Raw genomic sequence first — 19,686 nt, 5'->3', positions numbered from 1 at the left:
CTGGACTCTGTTCTTTACTTGGTACAAAATCTAATTTTTATTAGTGTGTAAATGTGTTTGTACCAGTGCAGTAACAGTGGGGAAGTTCTTAGCCATCTCCCGGAGAAGAGTCCCAGTCCGGATGTCCCACAGCTCCAAGGGTTTGTCTCTGAACACGACCACCAGGTACTGCCTGAGGAGGAAAAACACAAAACATACATTCTGAACAACCAATATAAGGCTTGTTGTGGTGTAGCATAAAGTAAGAAGTTAGCAATGTGTGGCTAAAGTAATGATGAAGACACGAGTTGTTTTCTTTATTATGCAGTCTAAGACTTTTTGTGTTTATATGGTACAACAACTCCTTTCTATTCAACTCTCCATATTATCTTCTAGCTTAGTTACACCACTGTTTACAGTGTACAACAGATTAGACATTCTGACGTGTGACCTGATGTTTATCAGACTAAATCCACAAAATAATCACTGTCCAAACCTGTGACCGAGCTAACAAGCTGTTGTTCTACTGTGCAATTACACAGAAGCCAATATTTAACCTTCAGCTGCTGTACAGGAACTTGAGCGTATGAAAAAACATTGTCTTCTTTCACTGTAAATACAAACAGTAAGTAATAATTATTATAAGATTGTGCTTTGTGGCCTCCTGTAAGATGTGATGAGTCTCCCAGTAATTGTACTTTTTTCTCCTCCCTATTATAATCACCTCAGTAACACACAGCCTAGCTGCCTTTTAAAGTGAGGCTGTGCAGATTTGGAGTAAAAGAAGCAACTTTGGAAATAAAATAAAATACATTTTTAAACTAATTTTGCAGAAAATCCCTCAAAAATCAAAACGTGGTATGAGCAGTCACAGATGATCTTTTAGAGTGAACTCAGTTTCAGAGGCCAGAAAAACAAGACACAGATTGTGAGTGCAACTGAAAGAGGATAGTCAACATTTTCAGAATCTTTTCCAATGAATGATTGATTATTGAAGAAAAATAACTAAAATATTTGGTGCGACTCTAAGAACGTTCTTCAGCCTAACATCTTCAACAACACTAATCGGCCTGCAGTTTGTTGCTAACCACTTCGCTATGGCGTTTGTTGTCGCTTGTCCTGCTTTTGTTTATCTATCCTTCTCCCACAAGTCTGCCGAATCCTCCCGCCACTGTTTGTTTGGGTGGGTGGGTGATTTGGGCATCAATAGCATGTAATGTATTTAAATGATACTTCAGACTTGAAGTACTCCGGTGATAAGTAAACTCAACTTTGCAGTGCTTTACAAATAACTTTAGTTCTATCAACACTGCCGTCTGCAACAGGTTTAATATGTCCATGCAAAAGATCTCCACCTTTTCTGTCCCTGCACCTTTTTTCCTGTTTCGGTTCATGTGAGCGCTGCAGCATAGGTAGGCCCACCATTAAGTTTCTTTAATTTCTCTCTCTCTTTGCAATTGCATGTCATCAGCCAACAGTAAGCATAAGCCTTATAAAATGGTGGCAGTAGGTGAAGCAAAGTCTTGCAAAATTAAACAGAGACTAGCTACTGAGGTTGACTGTGTTTGGCTTGTGTCAGCGCTTCGAGTTTGAGTGTTTCTATATTCATTAAAAAGGCGATGTCTAATCACTCTGGGTTCATTCTCAGGCCTATATGTCCACAAACTTTAGCACACAGGGTTTGATTCTGTTCATCTGGATGTAGCGTTTTCAGTTGCAGAAACGTTTTGTCACTCATCCAAGTGGATGTGGACCCTAATTTGCTAGGGTTCATAAACCAGGACTAGGGCTGATTAAAAGGAGAGCAATAAGATCATGCACTGGTCAGTTCAGACTGAGACAAATGTGGGTTTACTGCTTGTTACTCAAGCTTTGAAAGCAGTTCGTGGAGAGGATACAGTTTACTTAGTAGAACGCCATTAGGAGTACATTACTTGTCTCCTCTTGTGTTACAGCTTGTGATATCATATATAACATTCTTGTGGGCATGGCTTCTGTACTGACCCTTACATTTACTGCCTCCACTTTAGCCTGTTCCTTTCATGAGAGGATGAGAAACTTGTTGCCACTGGCAATAAAGTAAAATGCGCTGCCACCTTATGCCATTCGTAACGTATACACGAAGCTTGACAAAAGATGTTGGCCTTGAAAAAAAAGATGAAATGACTGTCTCCCAGAGAGCAGCAGAGTATGCAATAAACAGCTGCTATATGAAAACCTTGTTTATAGTTTCATTTTTTTAAAAATGTGTGATGACTGTAAATGAATGCTCTATTTTTTTTCCACTGAATAACACAGCCCCTTCAAAAGATAAGGCAATGAAAGAGAGAAAATGAAGTTTCCAAAATGCTGCACAACATGAATAAATGAAGGTCGGGGAATAATTACGAATGAAACAGCAAATTAAAGACAACTCTCAGCTTTAAAGCCCTTTTCACAGATTTCTATTACAATTGGATCCGAGTATGGCAAAGCCACAAGACCACTCACACCTTTGTGTGAAATGTACACTCTGTGCTTATGAATGCAGATCTCAGGTAGAAACATCAGCAAGTGTGTGCCTCTTATTTGTATTTACTTTTGTTGGTGTTTTGGAGAGTTGGTGACTTACTTGAGATGAGACACTTTAATCATCTCAATGGGTGGCTCATCATTTCCGCGCTCGCCTCTGAATGCAAAGCATCTGCCTGGAAAGCACAACAAACACACACCGAGAGGGAGAAAGTGAGAGGCTGAAGGAGAGGAGGTGATAATCGAAGACAGAAGATGGTATCTTTCCTTATACCTGTGAAAAAGCTGATCCATCTCATTTTCTTTTTAGTGCCAGTGCATCCTGGTTTTATCTCTTTTGTCAGAGCCAGGAGAGAAAGCTGTACACAACTTATTCTAACCATCTGCTCTAATCCGTGCTTAACACTCGCAACTTTCCGGTCACGAAATTCGACATTATGCAGAGCATCAAAGTGGCCCTGTGAGCAAAACAAGAATGCCCTTCAGGTGCACTGCATCACATTTGCCAACGGAAGTGCTTATCAGATTTCGCGAAGGGCACTAAGGAAAGGTGGCCTGATTGAAATGTGCAAGTGATAGAGGTGCCTGTTGCAAGTTTAACCTACAGTTGTGTTGATGACGGCAGGTGAGAGCTGTGGTTCACTAGAGGCTTATGAAGCACTGCTCACCATTTATGCCTTTATTTCCTTACTTATATAAAGTAGGAAGAATCGCATAGGTCAAATGTGCATTTACAAAAACACACATCGCAACTACGACCCAGGGTGGAGCAAACACAGTAACAGAGACACCAGAAAGGGAAATTACATTCGACTTCTCATTACCATAAAAACTGTCAGAACCTGAAGCGCTCCATGAATGGATTCTTTTTGGAAAGACAAGTCAAAGGGTTGATGCCTGAAATGATCATGGATGTGTAAGTAACAAGTAATCATCAACATTTATGCAATAAATTTTTACATTGTACACGAGGCGTTTCAAACTGGGTGCACAGCTTATCTTTACTGCACCTTAGAAAAATCCTTTCACAGGAAAAACAGCATATCCATTTAGGACAGCTGCTATCACTGCTGCAGAAGCCAAGTACCACCACAGCTGACAACGTGAAGACAGTTTCCCATCCATGAGTCTTCAACTTTATCAGGAAATGCTGTAAACGGCATGAGTTGCCCTTTAAGTGGATTAATGGGTGAAGTGAAAACATTTAAGAGCAGAACACACTTTTGTGCATGTTCACTTTCCCTGATTAACTGAGATGAACACACATAAGCTCGAGTAACAGAAACAAATCTGTGCGAATCTGACTTATAAAATCTAGACCATAATGTTCAGGATTAAACGTAAAAGCTTCACTGTGTAATTGTTCTTTTAAACATTAAAAAAATGTCAAATTTTCTAAATCTTCTTTAAATGCAATTTAAATACTGTATGGATATTGTTTAGACTTGAAACCCGTGAATACTAAATTCACAGAAGCATAATGCATTCAGTTAACAAAACAAATAGTCCTGTTTTTCTGAATCAACGACATCATTATCTCAGAAACTCAAAGAAAACTTTCTACTGAAAAAAAAAAAAATATTGCCCTGTTTTTCAGAACTTAAACTCCCAAAACAGGCTCCTAACTCGAAAGCTTGATTTCACGAGTAATAATGGTCCGACTGCTTGGTTTAATACAGGGAGATACTGTCGATTTGAATGCATTTCAGATCCTGGAGAAACGCTGCAAAATCCGGCACATATTACTCGAGTCATGAAATCAATCTCTCAAGTCAGCAGAAGCTCTTTTGAGATTTTAAAATATTTTTTTAAATTAGAAAACAGGGCAGATTTGTATTAATTTTTTTTTTTGTTAAAAATGTTCTCTGAAAAACACATGTGCATTGAGCTTTTGTAGAAGTTTAGGTTGTAATCGGTAAATAAGATGAGCTGAGTTAGAGAACGGTATGTTTTTATAATTTCATTGGTCTTAGGGAGCAGTTTTCCTCATGAACCTAGCGCCATGCTAGGCTAAACAGATGAAATTAGCATTGATCTTTTCCATCTAATTCTTGGTAAGACAGCCAAACAGAACATATTTTCCATAATATGACGGACTAAACTGCACAACAGAGATGTAAACCTGGACAGCGAAGGCTAAAGATCCTGTCTGCACCTCCAGCATGTACAGGTGGATGACAAATTAAAGGAAAAACCCTTGTTTCAAACTCTGTCACGAGTGATGTGGTTTCTTCAAGCATGTCATTGTGAACCATATGCTACAGCCTTTGAGGTCAATATAAATGTGGTCTTTGTGAATTGTTACACTGACACGTTACACAACGGTGTCCACATACACATTGATTTTTTTTCTTTTCTCTGCGTCTCTTTAAACCTCTTAAATCCAGAGACGTAGAATAAATGCTAAGACACATTGATGCTATTCTGGCAGCACAAGGTGACCCAGCACCTTTCCTTTAATTTGTCACCTGTCTTTAAATTTGTATTAAAGAACAACTGAATGAAAAAGTGTGTTGAATGGCGTGTGGTATTGTAACCAAACGTAATGTCACAGACTATTAACTTTGACGATGCTGGTGCTTAAGACAGTTAATAAAGTGTCGCGCTTGCTTTGCCATTGTCCTAATGAACACAGGGCAAAGGCTCAGTAAATGAACCACCATAGTGACCATAATTCTTTTTATTGCAGCCATAAAAAAAAAACCTGGAGGAATTGGAAATATTTGACCAAAGCAGAAACGACTTATGGAAAAGAGGAAAGTTCTCATCAGTTCTTTGCATCTAAAAATTGTGTCTGATTTTCTAATATTTTAAAAAGAAGTAACAACAACACATATTTTTTAAAGTTCCACTGAAGCCATTAAACATACTTTTCCTCATCACCCGAGGTTACAGAGAAATCCTGCTTTCTTTCAGCTCAGAAAATCTAGCATTTCCCATTTCCACTCCTGTGGGAGGCAGAAACACAATAATTCTATAGACATGTAAGAAATCATGATGGATCTCACTTTCAGAGCTAAACTTCCTTAGGTGGTGCCCTAACACTGTTTAGTTTGGACCTTAATTTGGATAGTGTGCAAGTATTCCCTGGAGGGAAAATGGAAGTGTCTCTTTGAGAACCACACAGACAAAGAGAGACAGATAAAAGAGAAAGTCAGAGCGACAGAGACTGAAGTCTCTTTTTTTTTGTGTTGGTAAGGGTGCAGAAAGCCAAAAGAAAACTCTAAAGAACAAAGGATAATACAAAAGTTGTGGTTGGTACCCTCAGGTATAGATGATAATATGTGCGTGTGTGTCTCTCACCAGTAGGCAGGTCGACATGCTGCAGTTCATTTCGCACCAGCCCCATGTTGTTGGGTGCAGAAGTGGCAAAAGACAGGAAACTGGTAAGACTCACCCATTCTATCCCCCTGTGAAATAAATCAATGCACACACAAGATTTTTAGTTAAACTAAAAAAAAAAAAAAATAGTGCCATCTAACAGATGCAGCCTAGCTGTAAAACATTCCCATTAATACATCCAAGCGTGGTGTGAGGTAGATGGGTTTCATTAAAGCCCAAAACAGATCGGGAAGGAGCAAAATGAAGCTAGAGAGTGTGAGATTAGGATATTTTTCGAAGAAGCTGGCCCAGTGGAGGGAGCACAAACTCCACAGTAATGAGATGGTAAATAGCCACATGATTAATTAGTCGATTTCCCCACTAAATGTAAATGAGATGCTGAGAAACTGGGCTTCTTTCGGCATGGCTGTGCAGGGCAACGGCTGCTGGACTCATCTACATAAAGCATCTCTCCTCTCCCAAACTCATAAAACACACAGCTTTAAACCTAAGATTGTACATCACAGCACTGCACTGTGTTCCACCTGTGTCTGTATATGAAGAGAGAAGAAAATATCTATTTATATGATAAAAAAAAATGCACAGGGGGAAACATCTATGAGATCTGTTTAATACGAGCAAACGTATTTAAGCAGCGGACAGGTCAACGGAATACATATTGTATGCTGAGAGCGCAGAGCAGTGTTTAAGGAGACAAATTACAAGCGGATGAAGACATGAATCCTGAGTGTCACTGCTGAAGAGCAAACTCTCAGTCACCAGTAACCAGGCAGAAAAAGCCACTGCCTCATTTCTCCCTTTAATCCTTACATACACAGAAGGCGTTTCAAGTAACTTCTGCTCGTGTTGCGCAGCTCATTAAACTTTGCTGAAGTTTTGTATTTGTGGATACCAACTTCTCTCATTAAAGAAACCCTGGCTCTGCTTGAACGGATGTTGTTTGCTCCCAATCAATCTCTTAACAGTATTAATTGATTCAATCTTGTGCTTAATTAATCCTGGTCAAATAGTTTTGCTGCTCATTAGAGAATGCTAACTAATGAAGCACAGTTGGCTCTGTGCTGATGTCTGGCGGTTGCATTGTGGGGCAGCTTTCTACACAAAGACTGTAAATAAAGATAGGGCCTTTATTCCAGTGTGGCTGTTACCTGCGGAGCAGGTTAGGAATGGGACCAGGAGCGTGCTCGTCATCTTGTCAATATGCATAAATTTATGCATCGTGAATTCGTCCTTTACTGTGTGACTAACAATGAGTTCTGTTTTATATTCTGAGGCAACCAGGCGGAAAACATTCAGCACAAATCACCTGAACTGTGACTCGTACGATCGTGTGCTGGCACGCAGTACACTGAAAAGTTTTTTGGCCGCGCCAGCACATTCACTCGCCGCTTGCCCAGCTCAGATTTCAGGTTCAGTGGCACACTGGAGGAGATCCAAAGTGCATCACAGAGGTAAAAGTGTCAGAATGGGACTTACACCGAGTGATGTAAACATTAAAAAAACAGCCACTGTGTTGAAAACACAGGCACAGAGGACTGGCAAAATTTAAATCTGGTATGGTTTTTGATTTTTATAGACCAATTCAAGGACAGTTTTGATCACATCTTGTACATTTGAAGATACAGCATGTATCGCTATCCAGATCTGAAGAAGTGCATTAGGACAAATGAGTTAAAAGAATAGGAAAACTGCACTGAAACACAGTCAGATTTTAGTCAAGAACATCACCCCAATCTGTCTCCTAATTAGAATAAACAGCCTGAACACTTACTTGATATGAATTCGACATGACTGAATGGTGCCCTTATAAATATGTAAAATGATATGTGATGTGGATTCAGCCCAGCAAGCGTTCTGCCTAATGTGTAACCAGTCTTACAGTTTTATATCTCTTTCTGAGAAGGCACAGAGACATACACGAATGCAGACAACGCACTGCTTTCTCCCTCCCTGGATTTCTCTGTTACACCAACAACAACAACAAAACAGAAGGACGAGGTCTTTTCAGCAGCTCCCTTATTTCCCAAGAGGTCGCAAGAGTGGATGGATCCACACGTTTGATCTGGCACAGATTTTACACTGGATGACCTTCCTGACGCAACGCTCCCATTTATCCAAGCTTGGGACAGGTATTAGAAGTCCACTAGCTTGTGACCCTCCTCCTGAGGCTGGGTTTGTCAATTGAACTGAGAATCTTTCCCATGTAAGACAAATGCATTAACCGCTACGCCACTGACAACAAGGAAAAATGCAACAGAAAAAACAAAACAAAAAACGTTTTACTGTTTTATTCTAGCTTTTTATTGTGTTTGTAGTGTTTGAGTTCCAATTAGCAGAAATGTCAACAGCTTCTTACTGCATCTGTTTTTAATGATCACTTTCCTGGTTAAAATGCATAGTTAATAACAGAGGGAAGAAGCTTCCTAATTTAGATTACTGCTCTTTCCTGAACTGCCCCTTTGATCTGTGATTGACAGCCTAATTAATTAACTGCTTAAACTTCAGGGATTGGTGTGTGTTCAGAGCTAAGGGTGCCACAACATGTCTGAATACTGGTGTTGAGTTTCTCCCTCAAATAAGTAAATTACTGTAAATGGCAGTGGGAAACCAATAAATCACTTTTTTTTTTCAAGATTTGGTTATTGTACTTAGTTAAACCACCTCACTCTAATAAATACTTGAAAAAAAACATATAAACCAAATAGGGAATGATTTCTCGTAAAAAAAAAAAAAAATGGGTTGACATTAATTGTGTGACAGTGAATTGCCTGAATCCACCTCAAGCTGACTGGCTCCTGGGATTTGTCTAACATGTCATTTAGCTGATGTTTCAGCTAAAGACTGCCATGACTTCATATACTTGCTCATTACTGAGACTGAACTGTTGAAGTGTAAAAAAATAAGAATAAAAATTTGTACACAATAACAGAAACAATAGTCTTACCTGACTTCACATGAGTGAACGCTGAGTTCTTTGTGGAGAAGTCCACTCGTTAGGTTGTAGACCAGCACAGACCCGTTGCTCGTGCCTAAGCAGAACAAACGGAAACAGAGAGCAGGGAGTAAGACATACGAGCCAGGCTGATGCAGAGAGGAAGAAAGGTCACAAGCCAGAGTTACATATCATAGCAGCATCTAGCCTCCAGCAGTATCAGAGACACGATGTGTCAGTGTGACACCCCTGTGTTCCCTGTCACTGCAGTAGGTGTGGAAAGAGGCAACACATCAAACCCTGTGTCATTCAGCTCACAGCCTGAGAACATCAGTTTCATCTGCTGCTGAAAACGACACAACAGCTCGATCCATCCCTAAACTTTACCTGATTAAATACCGCAAGTGACAGTCGACACTCCCACAAACTCAAACTTTTTTTAAAAACATTTGTTCATACTCATATTGCACTTTTAAATGTGATTTTCTGAGGTTTGCTTATGCAGCTAAAAAAAAAAAAAAAAAACCCAAAAAAAACATTTGAGCAAATACAAGAAATGTTTTTTTTGCCCTGACATAAATTCATACACAAAAAAAATCAAACTAAGACAACTGAGTCGTCACTTTGAATCATTTGCATCTTCTAAGGATGTGAACAAGTTTAAGTTCTAAAGCCTCTATATCCCACCTTAGCTTAATTTACAAAGTGGAATGGCATCATGCCTATTGTACATATGCAAAAAACCCAATTTCATTTTCCTATATATGCAATAATATCCTTTATTTGCACTCTTTGCTTTAAACCATAGACTATGAAAAACTACCAAGTAGTTTGAAAACAATCAGGAATGACAAACTATTATTTAAAAAACCCAAACTCTACGGTGCATCTAATATCTAATGAAGACTCAAGTTTAATGATGCCTGGAAAGCATTTAACTGGGTCTGGGGCATTCCTTCTGCAGGTGCAGAAACACATTTAGTTTTTGCAATTATATTGACTGTGACCACAGTGACTATGATCACATGCTGACAAAACATCTGGAATCGGTGATAGGCAGTGTGGCATGGGTGTTTGTGTATCCTCTTCCTTCTCCTGGTGCTGCTAATAGATGGCATGTAGTGTGGGCACAAAGATGCTTCAGCAGGATTTGAACAGGGAAGGACTGAGTGGAGATGACATTCCTGCAGCGTGATTCCTCACAGCCAGTGTTTGTTTACTTTATGCAAGATTAGTCAGGCTCTGTACCTCGCAAATTATCACCTTATAGCTTCAGAGATTGTTAATCTATTAAAAACACATGTAAAAATGTCAAGTTGTTGTTTTATGTGGATCTGGAATACACTTCTTGGCTCAGCATAATGACTCCAATGCTTTAGCTGCTTGGCAAGGTCACTGGAAGAACAAAACTGAAAGAAGTCGCTCCTTCAAGAACTATATTAGTGAGCATGCCTGCAGAAAGGCCAGCCAAGCAAGCTGTCTTTCCTAGTCCCAGTGTTTATGCACAGTTAACCAACAACTGGCTGTAGTCTCATATTAACCACACAGACATGAGAGTGTATACGTCTCCTCTAGCACTTGCTCAATAAGACCACACTATTGTTTATTTCATGTAGAATACAAATACGATGTTTTCTGACCAGCTATTTCTATAGTGCTAGTGGTAGTGTCGGCCTTGCAGTTTCTATCGAGACTAAAATAATAAGAATATCTCAGAGTTTGTATGTCTTGGGTTGTCAGTTCTATTTATTTGTCCTGTAATAAAATAAACTGATAAACCATAAATTAACCTTTATCAAAAAGACCACGGGAGTTAACTATTACAAAAATGAATCATTAATTTTAATCAAAACTTCATCCTTTAAACATTCGGTTTTGGCTTGGGCATGGATAGTACTTGGCGATACAGCCTCGCTAGCGTTTACTGAGGATTTCAACACAGCAACAAGGTCAAGGCTCAGATCAGCCAAATGCATTAAAAGTCATTGGAAAACATTTTAGCATTCAGCAACATAGCACACAGTCCTGAACAAATGGTCATTCAGATGTTATCACAGTGAAGAGTTGGGATCAGTGGGGACGATGCAAAACATTCAGCCAGGTACAAGCTAAAAAAATATTTTAGTTTTGTGTCATCATACTGGCATTTTATGTCATTTTCATGTAATATACTATAGTATTCTTTTTTTTATTGCTGGTATAGAATGTGCAGCAAAATATTTCATTAATAGCGTATTTAGACAGATTCTTGCACCTTCCCATTTAACCTCATGAATTCCTTGAGAGTACCAGAAATCATTTTATGCTAATCCAAAAATTAATGTTTCAATACCAAGTGATGACAGATCTGAACTCCATCTGCAAATGAACCCAACAAATTATGAGAAGGGGGAAAGATAGAAAAAGAAAAGAGACATAAAGTGGAAGCTTTGAATGGATTCTTTTGTGGGCTACAATCCCGATTCCTCTCTGACAGGCCACTGGAGCTGATAATTAAAATCCATCAATCCGATAATTGCTTTGCTTTCTGAAGCACAGTAGCTTTATTTTGTATATTTGTTATTGATAAATTTAGATTTTGCTTTATTGATACTTTATTTAAATCATCCATTTTCTCTGGTTCAAACCACACAGTGGAGTGTAGCTGTCAGGAAAGTGTGGATAAATAAATATTAGAAGGCTGGGAGGGATATCAGTCTGTCAGTGTTTGTACAAGCCACTGAATAAGAAGGGTGTGGGCCTTGTACCTATCAGTAATGGAGCTGTCAGATCCCCGAAGGCTTACAACTCTTTAAACAGGAGACCAGACAGCAGTGATTTTGGGAAGCTCCTTGGGTGCAGAGCTTCTGTAACCTTTCCTAAGAGAGGAGAACAAGAGCAAAAAAGACTGGCAGAGGGGAAAGTGAGAGACGGAAATGAAGAAAACAGAGTTGGGAATCCCTGCACTTTGTCTAACTGTGATGAAACTGTGGAAGGCAATTTCAAACCTCAGTGCTTTCACACCATCAGCAGTAGGTGCATCTCCTGCTTTAATTGCACTAATAGAAAGTGTAAAAAGTCTGTATCCTTAGCTGTTCCCCTGACTAGTGTCTCATAACTGAGAACTCAGTGTTTCTCCTCTTTAACTTGTGCACACATTAGGGAGAAGCCAAATGCCGACTGGAACAGAGGCCAAGAAAATGATACTGCATGTGCCAAGCACTCATGCGTGAATCAATCTGGATTTACTGATCAGGTAAAATATACCAACACCCCCTAGAATACCTGCCCCAGTGCCAACCGTGGCAGCAATACTGAGGAGGTGAGAAATGCTACTGTAACTTTGACTCATTGATCATTAATGATCAAGGAACTGACCTCACAGCCCATTGTTCATTCAGTGGACTGGTTTCAGTTATTGTGCAAATGTACTGTTTATAAGGTTGGGGAAGCCTGCAGTCAGCTGAGACAGAAGAAGTCACTTGGATGAGTGACGAAACATTTCTCCCACTGAAAACGCTGCGTCAAGATGAACAGAAACGACTCGTAAACAGAAACAACCTGGGGATTTACTTACCTGGATGGTTGAGCGCGCATCAAGACAAAGTAACCTTGACTCGTTTTGCATTTGATGATAGCGTAAGTAGGTAAAGTAAGTTTAAAAAGTTTATTTATTAAGCACATTTCAAATTCACAAAGTACTTTACAACAGGAAACAGTAAAATATATTAGAAAACAGACACAAAAAGATAAAATAAAACCGTAGATTGAAAAAATCTTGACAGTGAGATCTTGACTCGAGACAGACTGTTTAGTGCTTTGTATTTGCATACAGGAATTGTATATATGACATTAGTTAAGACATTACAGTAATCTGAGCGCAATGACACAGCGAGTAACAGGCTCCAACTCTCCAAATGCAATATTTAATATTATTGTAACTTGTACTTTGTGTGCACATTCCCTCTAACTGTACTAATAAAATAAAGTGGCTATAAATGACACGCATTAGCCTCAAGATACCATTTTAATTAAACATACTTCAGCTTCTGAATTATCTGGACGCTGCCTCCACCTTTCAGTGGAGATTGCGATTCTCCTTCTAAATCCTCGGTGTAATTAGCCAGACCTTCAAACTTATTATTCACAAGGCATTTCACTGGAAGTGGAACAAAAGACACATTTCAATAATGCAGCTAGAGACTGTTTAACTACTTGACCGTGCAAGATGACAACGGGGACTTGCCAAATGATGTGCAAAGAAAACCTAATCATCCTGTTCTAGCTTTAGATTCAAAATGCTACCGAGAGCCAGCTGTGCCAAGTCACCCCACACCATCTGCAGCAGGACGAGCAGCCACTCCAATCCCTTGTTAAATTGGGGAGGGAGGGTCAGTTTTTCTACTATTGCTACCTCTTCATTCATTTCACTCCTTAACAAAAACACACACACACACACCTAAGACAATTTGCTATTAACAGTTTTAGGTTTTCCCCTTAGCTCTTTTAGAACTATTGCACTAATTAGGCGATAATGTGCAGTGAACTTAAGAAAGTTCTGTCTTCCATAACTGTGGACCTGACAGGTGTATAGCAAAAGTAAACAGACCAAGAAAATGGTTGTAAGACGTAGAGCTTGAAGGTATTATTATTCATCTGCCTGTCTGTAGGTATGAAGGAGGCAATGTATCTTTAAGGTATGATTAATTTATGTGTCCAATGTCAGGGGACAAAGTGTAGCCTATTTTTCAGCCTGACAACTAAACTGAAGGTTTGCTGCAACAGGGAGCGAAAAGCAGCCTGCCTAGACTTAAAATGGAATTTGGCACAGAACCACGAGTGTGTGTGCGCGCATGTCTACACACATGAAAAGCAATGGCAAAATGAGGGGGAAAAAAACACAATCCTGCTCTTAATTTCCCCTTCAAATTTAGACTTTCATAATTTTATGTATCATTACTGTAGTGAGGGAAAACAAAATTGCTATGCCGATCTAAAACTAATAAATCCAAACTTTGACTGCTTCTCTCTCTCGCTTTTGCCTGGCAGCTGTCTTAGGAGAGTAATAACAGAGGATGATACTTCAGATTAAGTCTATGCCTTGTGCCATCGTTTACAGAGACCGCACAGTAGAATTTGATGGCCCGCTGCTTACTCACCGTCTGCCTCAAGGACATAAATTACAGCAATGATATTGCATATTCACAAATCCTGACATGCACTTCATTTGAAAAAAATCAATTTTGAGTTTTTTTTTCCAGCTCAAACTTGAGATTGTGTTGCCATTTGAAATAAAGACCTGTTTAACTTGCTTGGCTTCATATCAGCTCTGTTAATTTCCTGTTAGGGACAAAAAAAAATGATGACAATTTGAATAGCGTTCATTTTTGTGTGTGTTTAACTTTGCAGCAAAAACTCTTAAGGTGACAAACTGAATCAAATTTATGTTTATATATTTTTTGAGTCAACTGGGGGGAAAAAAAAACAAAACCCTAGAGCGTTAACAAAGAGTGTCGATGTGCATGAAATTAAAATGCGCAGCTGCAGCTTATAGCTGCATAATCATTTCATCTCGTCTCCCTCTAAAGCATTCTTCACTCACTGGATATTTACAAACAAACTTTGATAAAATCCAACCAGGCTTTTCCTCAAACAGATCTGTGGTAGTTACACACGACGGCAAGAACGGCATAGATGAGTCAAATTTAATAAACATAAAAACAAAAACGAACCCTTCTGTGCGGCGAGCCAAACAGTTGCTGATAAACATCCATTTGTGTCTTCCACTTGGCATTCTTTTAGAAATCAAACTGCTGGCAGTGCACCTCTATACATTTCACTGATCAATAAGATTAGAAAAGCACTATATAAATGCATTGCCTTAACTATCTATTTATCTGTTAGAGTTAGCCTCGTCTTAATTGGCTTTCCTACACAGCTAGAAACTATAATTTCTCCAGACACCACGTCTAAAGCTGAAATTGCACTGTTGCTATCGGTGGGACTTCATTTTATTTTATTGTATTTTGCAGCCAATCGTTTAATGGAGATTCTTAAGCTGTTGGGAACAACAAATAAAATCATCACTGTTTGATATTACTCATTTTATAAGTCCATTTCCCCCCTTTTTAGGCTACAAGCCACTCTTGAGCAAGAAGAGAAATAAAAAAAAAAATATAGCGGCAGCCTTGGCCAGCCGCTTGAGGAGGTACACCAGAGAGATAGAAGGCAGGAGAATAAACCAGCTGTTCTCCACAGAACCAGCAAAGGTGTACTCTCAGTGGCAAGGGAACAATAAGAGAACAGCACCACCAAGGCTGGAGACGGAGCAATACTGGAAGAGCATATGGGAGAAGGATGCAACCCATAACGGCAATGCTCAGTGGCTAGTGGATCTGAGGGCAGACCACAGCGACCTCCCTGAACAGGGTCCAGTAACCATCACAGTGGCAGATATCCAAGAAAGGGTCTCCAGTATGAAGAGTTGGACAGCACCAGGGCCCGACATGGTTCACGCCTACTGGCTGAAGAAGCTGACTGCACTCCACGAGCGTCTGGCAGCACAAATGAACCAGCTGCTAGTTAACGAGAGACACCCGGAATGGCTAACTGAAGGCCGGACGGTCCTGATCCCCAAGGACCCCAAGAAGGGACCGGTCCCCTCCAACTACCGACCAATAACCTGCCTCAGTACTACATGGAAGCTCCTGTCAGGCATCATATCGGCTAAGATGAACAGGCACATGGGTCAATACATGAGCGGGACACAGAAAGGAATTGGCAAGAATACCAGAGGTGCAAAACACCAGCTACTGGTAGACAGAACAATCAGCAGAGACTGCAAGACCAGACTGACCAACCTGTGCACTGCCTGGATTGATTACAAGAAGGCCTATGACTCAATGCCCCACAGCTGGATACTGGAATGCCTAGAATTGTACAAGATCAATGGGACCCTAAGAGCCTTCATCAGGAACTCAATGGGGATGTGGCGTACAACACTAGAGGCCAACTCCAAGCCCATAGCACAAGTTACCATCAAGTGCGGGATCTACCAAGGAGATGCTCTGTCCCCACTGCTGTTCTGCATAGGCCTGAACCCCCTCAGTGAGATCATTAACAAGACTGGCTACGGATACCGACTACGGAACGGAGCAGTTGTCAGCCACCTCCTGTACATGGATGACATCAAGCTGTATGCCAAGAGTGAACGAGACATCGATTCACTGATCCACACTACCAGGCTATACAGCAATGACATTGGAATGTCGTTCGGACTGGAGAAGTGTAGTCGGATGGTAACAAAGAGAGGGAAGGTAGTCAGAACTGAGGGGATTGAACTACCAGAAGGCAACATTGCAGACATAGAGGACAGTTACAAGTACCTGGGGATCCCGCAGGCGAATGGGAACCATGAAGAGGCCGCTAGAAAGGTTGCAACCACCAAGTACCTGCAGAGGGTCAGGCAAGTCCTGAGGAGTCAGCTGAATGGTAAGAACAAGATCCGGGCCATCAACACATACGCCCTGCCCGTGATCAGGTACCCTGCTGGGGTAATAGGCTGGCCAAAGGAGGAGATAGAAGCCACTGACATAAAGACAAGAAAGCTCCTGACCATGCATGGAGGGTTTCACCCCAAGTCCAGCACCCTGAGGCTGTACGCTAAGCGGAAGGAAGGGGGCCGGGGACTGGTGAGTGTCAGCACCACAGTCCAGGATGAGACAAGGAACATCCAAGAATACATTGGGAAGATGGCCCCAACTGACCGAGTGCTCAGTGAATACCTCAGGCAGCAGAAACCCAAGAAAGAGGAGGGAGACGAGGAACCATCATGGAAGGACAGGCCCCTGCACGGTATGTACCACCGGCAGATAGAGGAGGTGGCTGATATCCAGAAATCCTACCAGTGGCTGGACAAAGCTGGACTGAAAGACAGCACAGAGGCACTAATCATGGCAGCACAAGAACAAGCTCTGAGTACAAGATCCATAGAGGCTGGGGTCTATCACACCAGGCAAGACCCCAGGTGCAGGCTGTGTAAAGATGCCCCAGAGACAATCCAGCACATAACAGCAGGGTGCAAGATGCTAGCAGGCAAGGCATACATGGAACGCCATAACCAAGTGGCCGGCATAGTGTACAGGAACATCTGTGCCGAGTATAACCTGGAAGTCCCGAGGTCAAAATGGGAGATGCCCCCAAGGGTGGTGGAGAATGACCGAGCTAAGATCCTGTGGGACTTCCAGATACAGACGGACAAAATGGTGGTGGCTAACCAACCGGACATAGTGGTGGTAGACAAACAGAAGAAGACGGCCGTAGTGATCGATGTAGCGGTTCCCAATGACAGCAATATCAGGAAGAAGGAACACGAGAAGCTGGAGAAATACCAAGGGCTCAGAGAAGAGCTCGAGAGGATGTGGAGGGTGAAGGTAACGGTGGTCCCCGTGGTAATCGGAGCACTAGGTGCGGTGACTCCCAAGCTAGGCGAGTGGCTCCAGCAGATCCCGGGAATAACATCGGAGATCTCTGTCCAGAAGAGCGCAGTCCTGGGAACAGCTAAGATACTGCGCAGGACCCTCAAGCTCCCAGGCCTCTGGTAGAGGACCCGAGCTTGAAGGATAAACCGCCCGCAGGGGCGTGCTGGGTGTTTTTTATATATATATATATATATATATAAATAAATAAATAGCTGCTGCTGTATATATATATAGCTGTATATATATAGCTGCTGCTATCTGCTTAAACATGCAACAGTGAGGTGACATGCATATTTTGTGCTAGTTTGTGCTTATCTTCAGGTCACTTTTGATCAGGACATGTCCTTCAATGAGCATATTAAGCAAATATGTAAGACTGAGAGTGATGCCGTAAACCTAGTTCATTCATGACTTCTAGGCTAATCAATTACAATTAGACTATTGTAATTCATTATTATCGTCAGGTTGTTCTAAAAGTTCCATAAAAAGCCTCCAGTTAATACAGGGACAAGAGAGAAGGATCATATTTCTCTCAGATATTTTTTCCTGTTAAATCCAGAATTGAACTTTAAATCCTTCTCATGAACTATCAGGTCTCATCATATCTTAAAAACCTCATTGTCCTTTCTTAACCAAGCACTTCGCTCTCAGACAGCAGACTTACTCGTGATTCCTTGGATAGTAGAATAAAAGTAGAATTGCCTCAGCCTGATAGCTGAGGCAGAGGCTTCAGCTATCAGGTCCCTCCCCTGTGGAGCCATCTCACAGTTTGGATTTGGGAGACAGACACTCTCACTCTCTATGTAAGAACAGACACACTGAGCACTTCTCCATTCACCTCTTTTCCCTTTCCAGGTGTTTAGAATGGAATGAAAATATTATTATCCCACATTGGGGATTCACGATTTTCTGTTGTTGTTGTTTATTTACCACTGCAAGATGTCATTACTTTTTCATCTTCTTTCTCTCTCAGTCTGTGTTTTGCCTGTCTCCCTATGCTTTGTTTTTTTTTTTTTTCCTGCCCCCCCGCCCCAACCAGTCACGACAGATGGCTGCCCCTCTCTGAGCCTGGTTCTGCTCAGAGAGGTTTCTCCAGCCCACCTTCACGCGGTCTTTGCACATAGGGGGTCATTTGAATGTCTGGGTTTTCTCCAGAATGCTGTAGGGTCTTTACCTTACTGTGTAAATCACTTTGCAGTGACTGTTATTGTGATTTGGTGCTATATCAATAAACCTGAACTGAAATGTATTTTCTTTATTAACTCAGAGTTTGAAAAATACAAGCAGTGGAAGCATTTGGCACACTTGCTACACTTGTGAGGCTGAGCCTCTGTGTGAATAAGGTGATAACAATTCCAATCTCATAAATACAGGGAACTTTCCCACATTGGTTACAGCAATGCTGTTTCTCTAGAGTGTGGATAGACTGATCCAGCTGTTATTCACTGAAAACATCTTCACACTCATCATGAGGTCTGTCCGGATATTTTCAGCTGTGGTTCTGTGAAGCAAACAGAGATGGACAATTTAAAAAAAAAAAAAAAGCCAGTCATAACAGTGTAGTAAGATTAGCAAATCACACAGGAAGAGGTCTCCTGACGCACAGAAAAACTGGGCATGGTAGAAGTGAAACATTAAGTCAATTATCTTTTGATAACCTTTTGAAATTTTCTATAAAACTAAAAGAATGTCTGTGCCCGTACCTGACAGTAGCAGCAGCTACATCCGAAACGAACTGAATAAGGGGCTTTCTGTCTTAAAAAACAGAAGAAAAAAAATGGCACAGTCGGATTGTGGAATTTATTGCTCAGGGCAGTTCTCAGGGGTTCTGAAATCACAATATTATATATATTACTACTCATTCTGGACGCCTTATAAATATAGGCAGGTACACACTGGTCTCTAGTCTGTAGTATAAAGCGGTATATAACAACTATCACTTAAGATTCTGTGAATAATAATAATAGTGAATAAGAGCTTTTTCTTTAAGTATTAGCTGCTTTAAGGAAATACGAGTTATCTGTGGGATGTAATCAGTGCACTGGGGCCAAAATAAGATCACTTTAAGTGTTACAACTGCTGTTGAGCCCTTTTGTAATGACATTACAATAAAATGTCTTTATAGCTAGGGCTGGGTATCGTCACTGATTTCTAGAATCGATTCAATTCCGATTCACAAGGTCCCGAATCGATTCGATCCACGATTCGATTTAATTCGATTCGAATCTGGGAAATTTTGACAGTTAGAAATATTATAATTCAGATCAGTACATTTACATATTTTTGTATCTATTAAAAGGAAGCTGACACACGCAAGACTTTATCAAAGTTGTGAGCATCACAGCAGAGGCCTTTGTGTCAAAGTAGCTGAAGATAAAACACAGAAAAACATGAAGGTGATTTTCCTGGCCTGGGATTTTATAAAAATAATCTGCAGTACATCAAAAACGAAAGAAAACCATT

General features: G+C 40.7%; 1 protein-coding gene across 1 annotated transcript in view; it reads right to left on the bottom strand.

The window, feature by feature from the left end:
• The window catches only part of wdr11 (WD repeat domain 11), a 64,277-nt gene that overhangs the window by 24,800 nt on the left and 19,791 nt on the right, over nucleotides 1-19,686 (bottom strand). Inside the window, exons 11-14 of the mRNA XM_086258532.1 lie at nucleotides 8,777-8,861; nucleotides 5,794-5,900; nucleotides 2,591-2,666; nucleotides 64-172 (exon numbers count right to left, since the gene is read on the bottom strand). Coding sequence (XP_086114658.1) covers nucleotides 64-172; nucleotides 2,591-2,666; nucleotides 5,794-5,900; nucleotides 8,777-8,861 — 377 coding nt within the window. The remainder of the gene's footprint in view (nucleotides 1-63; nucleotides 173-2,590; nucleotides 2,667-5,793; nucleotides 5,901-8,776; nucleotides 8,862-19,686) is intronic.

Source organism: Aulonocara sp. 'chitande type north' Nkhata Bay, linkage group LG13 (assembly GCF_057382095.1).
Source record: "Aulonocara sp. 'chitande type north' Nkhata Bay isolate Kocher_YH1m ecotype deep benthic linkage group LG13, A_spYH_male_GT1.1, whole genome shotgun sequence".
NCBI lineage: Eukaryota > Metazoa > Chordata > Actinopteri > Cichliformes > Cichlidae > Aulonocara > Aulonocara sp. 'chitande type north' Nkhata Bay.
Note: the sequence above shows the minus strand (reverse complement) of the source record. Positions and strands in the feature narration are given on the sequence as shown.